This window comes from Perca fluviatilis, chromosome 20 (assembly GCF_010015445.1).
Source record: "Perca fluviatilis chromosome 20, GENO_Pfluv_1.0, whole genome shotgun sequence".
Taxonomy (NCBI): domain Eukaryota; kingdom Metazoa; phylum Chordata; class Actinopteri; order Perciformes; family Percidae; genus Perca; species Perca fluviatilis.
Genome location: NC_053131.1, coordinates 16,195,205 through 16,205,804, shown reverse-complemented (window position 1 = coordinate 16,205,804; position 10,600 = coordinate 16,195,205). Strand labels below are relative to the sequence as shown.

The 10,600-nt window shown below is 40.7% G+C and overlaps 2 protein-coding genes across 2 annotated transcripts in view; both read right to left on the bottom strand.

Moving 5' to 3' along the window:
- Positions 1-579: 579 nt before the first annotated feature.
- fam98b (family with sequence similarity 98 member B) lies at positions 580-3,998 on the bottom strand. Its single transcript, XM_039785097.1, has 8 exons — positions 3,779-3,998; positions 3,412-3,560; positions 3,188-3,316; positions 2,916-3,088; positions 2,057-2,137; positions 1,814-1,930; positions 1,526-1,693; positions 580-1,055 (listed from the first exon to the last, which is right to left on the bottom strand). The coding sequence occupies exons 1-8, from the start codon at positions 3,814-3,816 to the stop codon at positions 813-815; spliced, it is 1,098 nt and encodes a 365-aa protein (XP_039641031.1). The 5' UTR covers positions 3,817-3,998; the 3' UTR covers positions 580-812.
- Positions 3,999-5,675: 1,677 nt separating this feature from the next.
- Positions 5,676-10,600, bottom strand: part of spred1 (sprouty related EVH1 domain containing 1) — a 34,661-nt gene continuing 29,736 nt past the window's right edge. Inside the window, exon 6 of the mRNA XM_039786246.1 lies at positions 5,676-10,587. Coding sequence (XP_039642180.1) covers positions 9,889-10,587 — 699 coding nt within the window. The 3' untranslated portion in view covers positions 5,676-9,888. The remainder of the gene's footprint in view (positions 10,588-10,600) is intronic.

Here is a 10,600-nt window from a genome sequence, read left to right as displayed (position 1 = left end):
ATGAGCCACAGAAATCCGCGTAGCTATTTCGTCTGGTAGATACCAGGCACCACATGCGCCGTTAACGTGAACAGAAAATTGCGTTGCCTGCATCTTTCACGGTCGCACAACAGCTAAAATGGCATACTCCTTCACAGTATCCTTCAATAAAGGAGGAATGTAGCACAATATGGATGTATTAGTAGGAATGTAGCACAATATGGATGTAAAAGCAGTTATAATTATATAATTATGTGACAATAAAATTAGTTTTGGCTAAAATCAACAAATAATCGTGATAATTAATCGTGATCTCAATATTGATCAAAATAATCGTGATTATCATTTTGGCCATAATCGTGCAGCCCTATTACCTCCCCTTTCTCTGCTTTGCCCGCCCCCACCCTCCACCTTGCCCCCCCCTCTCTCCTCCTCAACAGCATTTAAAGCTACAGACACAGAAATGGCACATCCTAAGGAATGCTCGTTGTGGGACTGGCTCTAGTGGCTGTAATTCTGCACCAAGGCTGAATTTCGGGAAAGAGACTTCAGATACAGTATTAGGGGACCACTAAGGTCTATATAAAAGCATCCAAAAAGCAGCATGTCATGGGACCTTTAATGGTATTTTCACTTAACACTGATGAGAATATTAAAGCTAAATGAAACACTGATAAAAGTAAAAAATAGGGGCATTATAATTAATCTAAATGAAGATTTTTCACTGCCGTCCGATAAAAAGTGTTTCCTCGCTCCATAGAAAACAAAGGTCATGTCAAACATGACATTCAGATCACTTAAAAAAAATACCAACAAGAGAATGTCAGTAAAAATTAATACTGGTACCGCCCTCTCTTTCCTCCATGTCCACCATGTCCTCCTTGGTTCCATCCCCCTCCTCTCCAACCTCCTCCTCCACCACCACCACCGCCGCGGCCTCCCCAGCCACCACCACCACCTCCTCCTCCTCCTCTTCCTCCTCCATCTTGTCTTTTTTGCCAGGGTGGCATCTCAGGAGGTGGGGCTTCTATCTCGGAGGGACGTCCTCCTCTGTCCGGGACTCTCCCCATCAGGATCTGTAGATAAGAGAAAAGACAAGAGACGTGTCAGAACCAAACTTATTTACTGGGGAAAGCAGACTGATCTCATCAAGTGGCGAATGTATGACACGCCAATTTGTATGCCATTTTGGCGTGTTTCAACAGTTTATTTTTATTCTTTTTAGCCTTCCCCAATGTTTCTTTCCTAAACCCAACCGTTTGTTTTCCTAAGCGTGTGACGTTGGTCACCGTCGTGTTTTTGTCAATTTTTTGTGTTACTAAAGCCTTTCCCAACGTTCTTTTCCTAAACCCAACCTTTTTTTTTTTTTTTTTGGGCGACGCCACGTGGTGAGTATGTTTACATCTGCTGTATACAGCATAGACATACACGTGGATAGCTCAAAATGCGTACAGATAACACGCCACTTGGCTTTAGGAAAGTGGCGTGTAGGTTTACGCAAAGTCATGATGCCATGTTTGTGAAAAGAGAAAAAGTTATTTTATACCTTGTTGACCGCACAAGCCGTATTCTCCCTGCTGGAGCCGCTGCTGGTCTTCACCACGTTGCAGAGGTCTTCTCTGGCAGCCAGCAGCTTGGCCATGTCCACTGAGGACTGTGGCCTCAGAGAGTGTCTCAGAGGCTGGTAGGCCCTCGCCATGCTGTCCACCCTTACCTAACAAACCACACAAGGCACAAATAACATTAAATCAGCTTCTACTCCCATAATGGTCATCAGTTTAGACTCCCCTGTGATGGAGAAAGAGGGCAAACCCCCATTATTATATCAACGTGCCTTGGCTCTGTCTGACCACCCAAATGACTGAACTGTGACATCCAGCCGTTTGATCAGCATCCTGCGCCGACACTCGTACTCTGAAGACAGAGCTGTGTTAATGCTGTGCAACTTCTCCTGCAGAGATTTAAAAAAAAAAAAAAAAAAAAACGCAACCACAATGAGTTAATTCAAACCACACCCAGAAACTAATATAGACACAAAAGTTCATATGACATGGTTCATTTCAGTTTACCTACTCACCCATTGTTCACTGCATAGAGATTTCTTTAGCACTGGGTTTTCAATGGCTTCATTTGGAAGATCTTTAAGTACGTTATCAACCTACAGTGACACACAGGGTGTAATGCATTACCACTATAAAAAAGAAGGAAAAACAATGAAGCTGTCATATCTAAAATAGCACAATACAACACATGAACAGGTGCAACACAATGTATGCCTAACAAGTCAAGTGTATTGGCCAACTGATTAGTAAGTAGGGATGGAATTAAAAGAAGGTCCCCATAGTTAACCCTTTTCTTCCCGTCAACACTGAAAAAAAATGTTCAACGTTTTTGACGCCTTTTTTTCACAGTTTGTTTTTGCTTTTTCCAACGTTTTAATAATATATAATTATAATTTCTTCTACACATTTCAGCACTTATTTCTACGTCCCATATTTTCTGATCTAAAACAAAAATTTAAAAAGGGTCAATGTGACCCAAAGTCAACACTAGGGTTAAAGGAATATATTGCCCCCAAAACAAATCCTTTTCATTTGAATGGTAGAGATCATTGCAGAGCAGACAGGACACATAGGAACGTGGCCAAGAAACGGCTAATTATGGAGCCATGTAATGCCTTAAACATTACTAATAACATTTTTTAAATCAATATGAAACCTAACAGGAAGTCAATGCAAGGGGGCTAGCCATGGTCTGGAATATGTTTTTGCAATACTACAATGTTCAAATTAATTTGTTCAAAGTTGGCACAACTACAACACACACTTGTTATTGGCCTTGAGTCACATGCTGGCAGGGTGACAACAAAGACTCTGGCAGTGTCATTTCGGTGGCCCCGTTATAAATGCACTTAAAACGGTATCAAACAGTCCCACCTTGTCTCGGACTTGAGAGAAAACTCCTGCTGCGTCCTGTCCTCTGGGCTCTGGTAGGTTCAGTGTTTGACAGATTGCCAGGAGCTCATGACACACCGGATTCTTTTTGTGTTTTTTGGAAACTCCTCTGCTCCTCACAATCTGTGCTGCCTGGAGCTCGGAGCTTAGAAACACTTAATAAGAAACACAGAATCATATTCTGGAATTAATCTGTGACCACACAGAGCCTGTAGCACAGTGACTGGAATAAGGAGCACGATGTGATTACATACAGACAAACTTGAGATGATCTTTTGTATTTCGCACACTGCCCTTGATGATCCCTGAAACCAGTTCGTCATAAGGACAGTGCAACTCTTTAAGCAAACCGCTCATCTCCACCTGAAGGCTGTCCATGTCGTCTGGAAGTAGGACGGAGAGGAAACAGGTTGAATGTGATAAAAAGACAGTCTTTATTTTTTTGCATCATCATCCGGTGGGAATGGATGTGGCTCACCTGGACCGGAAGTAATGCTCTCCTCCAGATCACACAGCGGCTTTAACGTGGATGTTAGCCACCTGCACAGGTTCACATACTCGGGAGAGGACAGGCCACTCTCTGCGGCTCCAAGCAGCGCCTTCTCATCCAGCAGAGGACCGTCATAGCTACGTAAGGTAAGCGAGGACAGACAAATTAGCATCGAAACCTCCAGACGTTAAAAATAGGTATTGTTTCGACCTGCTACTTTTAGGACTAGCTATTCAATTCCCTCTCGTCTTTTATAAACACACAGGCTGAGAACCGAACGGGGGACTGTGAAGCTATATAAGCAAAGCTAAACAAGTAACGTAACCGCGCCATGCTAACACAGCAATTAGCTTACCCAAGCTGCTCTAACGAGTCCAAAATGTCGCACTCCATCGCTGAATCCGTGAGTTTTTTTCCTTTTTCTTTTCATGTGTTAGTCTACTCTAAACATGACAACGTTACGGGTACAACAGTGTCAACATAAACAGGTTTTGCACCCATTCATTTCTGCTGCGCTCTCATGCCTTCTCGCAGTTTCCGGTCACGTAAGTGAGCCGGAGTGAAACGTGCGAATTTCAATCTCTGAGCCTGGTTCCGCTGCAATGTTTCCGCTCCAGTACTAGGGAAATGCATCATAGGAAACTGCCATTTGAAAGTCAGAATTTGACCCAGATTTTAGCACTACAATGTGATACATTTTCAAAATCATTTAATGCGAAGAATGGCTTTTGTCAGTGTTAAAATTGTTTATGGGATAATAAAAAATATTCCATAAATTGGTAACAGAAAAATTATGTGTAGCTTCAAATGTGTGCATTGTATGCTTTACTCGGTCTGTCTAACGGATGTATTAAGAGAACTGTCTAACTGCGTGTCAATCACTGCTCATGCACACGCATTCATTCTCCCTTGTGGGGGGAGGGGCTTAGGAGACCATTTTGGGCTTTACCTGAAAGGGCGGAGGGACTGAGAAGTAGTTTTTTGGCTAAGTCCTGGATCTTCCCAATCCTACCTACAGCACCTTTTTAATTTATAGGATCCTCTCAAATCTGTAACACTTTGTCTTAAATGCTTTTTGTCGTCGTGCTAAAACAAGGCGCTTTTTCAGCGTTCCTGAAAAATTGACATTTTTGAGTTTTTTTTTGTTTTTTTTTTACAATACAGAAGCAGTATTTTATGATCCCATCTCATTGAATTTTAATAAAATCTGCAAAGTAACTAGTACAGCTTGCAACTACAGGTAATGTGCCCTGTTAAATGTAGTGCAGTAAAAGCACAAGGTCAGAAAAAATGGAAATGTAGAATGCAAAATACTGCATAAATTATGATAAATTATACAAATGAGAATCTTATGCCAGTATAAATCACATTTTCCTTAAACATAATCACCATTTTAATACAGTGTCTTGTCACCTCCTTGAAGCCTTTGGAGTAGATCTCTTACTTACAATTATTTTAATTATTAGTCAATCTGTCTATCCCCCCAACGATCAACTTAAACCCATATTAATTAATTATCAGAGTTGTTGCAGATCAATTTTCTGTTGATAGAACACACAATCCTTGATATTTCTGGGTAAATGTAACTGTCTGGATTTTACACACATTAGTACCAGTATGACTTTGAAATGCTGAAGTAGAATGTCCTGGAGATTTCCGTCCTGAGTGTTGAACTTCAAGTATTTTCTAAAGAGGAAGGAAGTTTGTTTGATCAAAAGAAACACAATGAATTCTACACAGAGGGGAACATACTTTTTTTTTTTTTATTATTTTTTTTTTTTTTAATAAAATTTTTTTTTTTAAAAAAAAACAGTTACAAACATTTTTTTTTTTTTTTATTTTTTTTTTTTTTTTTTTTTTTTTATTTTTTTTTTTTTTTATTACAACATGTGTATGCATATTTACATTATATATTTATGAAAAGTAACGAGCTACATCTGTATAAAGAAAATACAACTATGACATGAGTTATTGGGACTATAAATTTTACATCATATACTTGGTATTCTCGAACCATGATAAATACCTAGACGTGTAGAAACCAATAGAACCAGAACGAGAGATGTTAAATTATAAAATGGAAACTAGGATGGACGTGAGGCACTTTTTTGAGGTTGTCAGGATGTGAAAGCCGATGGCTCTAAGAAACTTAAAGAAGAAAAAAAAATAGATGCACAGGAAAGAAATATGCACAAAGAGAGAGTGAAAGAAAGGAAAAAAGGGAAAGAAAACAGGCAGTGTTTACAGAATAATTAAGAGTAGTACCATTTATACTGCAAGTTTCAAAACACAAATGTCTTCCACTATTTAGAACTAATCACATAAATGTTACATCAAGCGCTGTAAGATGAAAAAAAGCTTACATATAGTATCATCAGTGCACCAAAGCATCGGAGAATTGAAACATAACCACTCAACTGCTGTGAAAAGTAACTTTAAAAACAATACACTGAAGAGAAACGGGTTTATATAGCTTTTTTTCGTTTTTAATCTACACAATGTCAAGAATGTACACTTGTATGCATTCCCAAAGATATGCACAATTTCCAAGATTGAAAGAGGATAAAAGACTAGCAGCAAAGTGGTTAAAACTGAAGTCTTGTATAATGCAGATCAAAAAAAAAATATATATATATATTAAAGCAGACAGACACATGTTGCATATATAATACAGTACATGACAGGAAGTTGCACTGTGCTGGTTAATGCAGAATGAGAAGTGTTATTTCAGCATTCTCTACACTTTGTATAAATGCACGTCCTACATTTTGCTTCTCAGCCAGCAAGTTTTAATCAGGTTCATCAAACCTTGGTTCAGCTTGCAATAATGCAGGGCAATCCAATTACAATGGGAGAATATGACAACCAACCAAACATTTGGTTACACACCAACCCCGCACGCACACAGCCAGCACACTAGAAACTAACACACACACACACACACACACACACACACACACACACACACACACACACACACACACACACACACACACACACACACACACACACACACACACACTTGTGGGCACACAAGAACGCACATATAGTAACAGTCGCATACCCACACACATGCACAAGTGTCCACTTCATCACACAGAGCAATCAAACATCTAAAAACTCACCATCATGGTTATATGCTGTTGGAGATTTAGGGTTTAACAGTCGTTCATAGCTGATTTTCTCTGTCAACATAATAAAATTAGTGATTGTATCTAGCAGCTTTATATGTATGTATATATATATATATATATAGATTTATATAACAAACTTTTGAAACAAGTGGACTGCCACTGCTGTACCGTGTTAGCACTATCCTTCCTTCTACCGTACAAAACTAGAGAGAAACTCTATTAGAAGCTCAATAGTCATTACCATCACAAACGCCCTCTACTTTTCAATGTGAAATAATACTAAAAGGTGACCTATGTACATAATGCTGTCAATTGAAGCTACAGTATATGCTGACAGCAACGATAAATACAGCTCTATCTTTAAAATTTCAAAGACAAAAAAGCTGGGATTATTATCAGAACTTAAATATAGTGTTAAGTATTTACATGTTGTTTGGAGTTTGGTACCAGGGGTTGGTCGTCTGCCTATATAGCTTTAAAGTGTCCTGTCCCGTCACTGACTCAGTCTGCAGAGAGGTTAATGTGTTTCCCACGTTAGAAAGTTTGCATAGAAAGTAAAGGGAGTGTTGGTCAGGGTGGAATTAGGAAAATAAATGTTCCTCCTGTAATCCAGTTATGTCGAGACCGAGGGGCCAATACATCATTTTTAACCAAGAGTGCCAGGAGGTGAGAGGAGATGCATATCTGTTAGCAACAGCACATTGATGCTGTACCAAATCTGCTGTTAAATACTGAGGTAAATCCCAATTAGCACTAATTTCAAATATGCCAATGCCTTAGTTAGGGATAATTTCATTGGTTATTGCAGCCAGAAGTCCAAACTGAACTGTTATTACTGTTGGGAGTTTGTTGTTGTTCAGACTAGTTTGAGTCATCAATGGTTTTGTTTAATTTAAAATGTTCTACACTTTTGGGCGGGAAATGGGATTCAAACACAACTAGACTCCCTGTTTCCCAAAGGATCTTAAAGGAGTAGTTTGACATTTTGGAAATGATGCTCATTTGCTTTCTTGCTGAGAGTTGATGAGAGGATTGATACTTCTCTCATATCGAGCAGTTACATATGTAGCTAGAGCCAGCAGCCAGTTAGCTTAGCTTAAAAACTGGAAACATGGGGAAACCTGGCTCTGTTCAAAGGTTACTAAATTGTTCTGTCGCCATCGCAAAAGCTCATTAATTAACATTTATATCGTGTTTATTTAACCTGGAGAAAAAAAGAAAGGAAAAATGACAAGTTGTGGTTTTACAGGTTATGTTATGTGTGGGACTATTTCTTGGCCAGGCACAGTAACTTCCTAGAGTTTTTGCATGGCATCCTCATGTTGACAACAGGAATCCAGGAAGTCACTGTGCCCACCCAAGAAATAGTCCCACAATAAAACCACAAATTGGCTTAACAACAGACAGATCCGACCGAGGAATCGATCTTCTCGTCTAACGTTCAGAAAGAAAGCAATTAAGTGAATTTCCCCAAAATGTCGAAGTATTCCTTTAACCGTTTGATCGTCTCTTTGTTCAATAGACAAAGGTGCTCCGGGAAAAAGGACGCGGTTACAAGTCAAAGCCCTAATCACATAGTCAGTGGTGACGTTACAAGACACCAAATCAACATGTGCATATGAAGAGCTACACACACACGCGCACACAAACATAACAGCTGTATGTTTTTAAATAGCTAAGATACTCAACATTCCTGAAAACAACGCATTCATTCATCCAGGGCCTGTTAAATGAAGACATACGGAAGGAGTGGACTTTTGAGGAACAAAGAAATACTACATTTCAGAGGGGGGAATAAAAGGAAAACAAAAAGAAAAAACTGACTCATGGGACAAACATGGAAATTTAGAGAGGGTGCTGCAACCAAAGCTTGGAGAGCAGTGCTTTCAGGAGGGTTTTCCCCCATGCTAAATCAAATGTTAAATTAGTAAAATTTATGTACAGAGTAATTGTAAAATCTGAGGGATTCTACATTTAAAAAAAAGAAGAAGAAAAAAAAACCTAATTTAAGTGCCTCATCATTTAACCAAGGAGCACCGTCACCCCTTTACTCACCGAAACAAAACTTGCTGGTTGAGCAACATTTCAGCCTTTTGTTGTTTCCCAAATAATTATAAAATGAGCAGGAAAATAACAAATGAGACACAGAAACACCAATTTCACTACAGCAGTAAATAACTGGACTAAAACTGAAATTCACTGGAGTAAATGAAATTGGGCATGTCATTGGTTTCAATTTAAATGGTTCAAGAGGTTCTAATGCTATTTTCATGAGGTGAAGAAAAAAAAAACTATTTTGGGGAACCCGGCATGGTAAAGTCATTACCATTCTTCCCTTCTAATCATGGAATCAATCCCTTTTTTATTTTGGAATGCAATCAAATGTTCTAAACCACCTCGGGAAAGCAAGGTAATCATTTCAACATCTTCTTAATGAATGTCAAAAAGCTATATACCTTTTTTAACAACAAGCTAACTTTTGAGTTTCTTTTTTTTCAACATTCGATGGAAAGGAAAACAAGGAATTGGCCATACAACCACCACATCAACATCTCTCAAAGGTTAAAATTACACTACATATGGTGGTTAATGTACCACAAGAATTTGAGAGGGTTACCTTTTACTCCTGGGGTGGGGGGGGATACCATTTCTAGTGCACTTTTCTCTGTCTAGTAATTACATTGTCAGCAAATGCTTAAGCCATTAAGGAAAGGCCACTGTTACCCAACTGTAAATTCACAAAAAAGCAACAACATATCCCTTTTAGCATACTCAAACAGCAAGTATTTTTTCTGAACGCAGAATAGATTTGTTTTCTTTTTTTTTTTTGTCATTACGTTGTCGCTGTCTGTACAAAAGACAATTTTCCTTCATAAAGTTACACATTTCTTGCAGTAGAGTTCTGACATTTATGGCCTGGTTTTTGTCAATGCATGAGTGTGAGTGTGAGTGTGAGTGTGAGTGTGAGTGTGAGTGTGAGTGTGAGTGTGTGTGTGTGTGTGTGTGTGTGTGTGTGTGTGTGTACAGGTGTGTTTAGTAACCTCTCCAAGTCTATTAAGCTTGACGCTGCCTACACCTCTTCTCCTTAGATTAAGCTCCTGAACTTAGCTTGGTGCTCAGAGCTCCCACAAAGCATATGGTTTGTCCTCCACTGCTGCTTGTCGGCGACAAACACAAACTGAAATCTCCAAAAGCCCTCAGAGCTGGGGATCAACAACATATCACCCCGTCTGAGAGGGGAATGAAAAAAGGATGCCGGCTTTTAATTTTCCGCTTTTATCCACTTCCTGTGTTAGCTAGCTTTGAGGGTGTCCCAGAGTCTGCCGTTAGGTCACCCCGCGGCCTTGTGCTTGCCCCCGCAGCAGCGGCAGGCCTCGCCACAGTGGTGGCAGGCGCGCAGAGGCAGGTAGCAGCACATGCAGGGCGCGATGGAGGAGAGCGCCACCAGGGCCAGCCAGCGCAGGCAGAACTGCTCGTCAGATGTGTCACATGAGCACGGGTCTGAGAAGTCGCCCTCGGAGTCGGACATGCAGTGGTACAGCATGCTCTCGGCGCACAGCATGCAGCTGACTTTGTAGATGCACTGCTTGATCGGGTCGGGGGCGTCTTGGCACTGCCCCCGCCAGTTGTCTTCGTGGTTGAACATCTCCCGACAGTAGATGCAGCGCGAACGCTCGCCGTCCTCTCGCCGCCGCCGGCCCTTCTTGGACTTGAGCATGGGCGAGGGCTGAGTCTTGATGGCTGTGTCCTTGCCCATCCCCAGCCCCATACCTGTTCCAATGCCCATACCAGGGCCAGAGTGGGAGTCCCCACAGGGGCCATCAGGGAAGAGGTACTCGCACTTCTTACTGTCCAGTTTGTGGAAGGCGGTGGGGAAGTCCAGGTCCTCGCGGTCGGCCTCCTGTTTCCACATGACAGGGTGGCGGTAGTCCTCATAGCCGCGGATGAGCACGTCTTTGCGCGGGTTGATGCGAACAATCTCCTCTTCGTCCATGTGAAAACTGACATGACGAGTCGACTTGAAGGAGACCTTGACAAGCGGA

What these genes read in the sequence shown, in the direction of transcription:
- fam98b (XM_039785097.1), bottom strand. Translation starts at nt 3,816, where the DNA reads ATGGAGTGCGACATTTTGGACTCGTTAGAGCAGCTTGG. An exon ending in GGTGGTCAGACAGAGCCAAG is followed by an intron (nt 1,694 to 1,813) that starts GCACGTTGATAT and finishes GTGGTTTGTTAG; the next exon opens with GTAAGGGTGGACAGCATGGC. An exon ending in CGGCTTGTGCGGTCAACAAG is followed by an intron (nt 1,056 to 1,525) that starts GTATAAAATAAC and finishes TCTTATCTACAG; the next exon opens with ATCCTGATGGGGAGAGTCCC.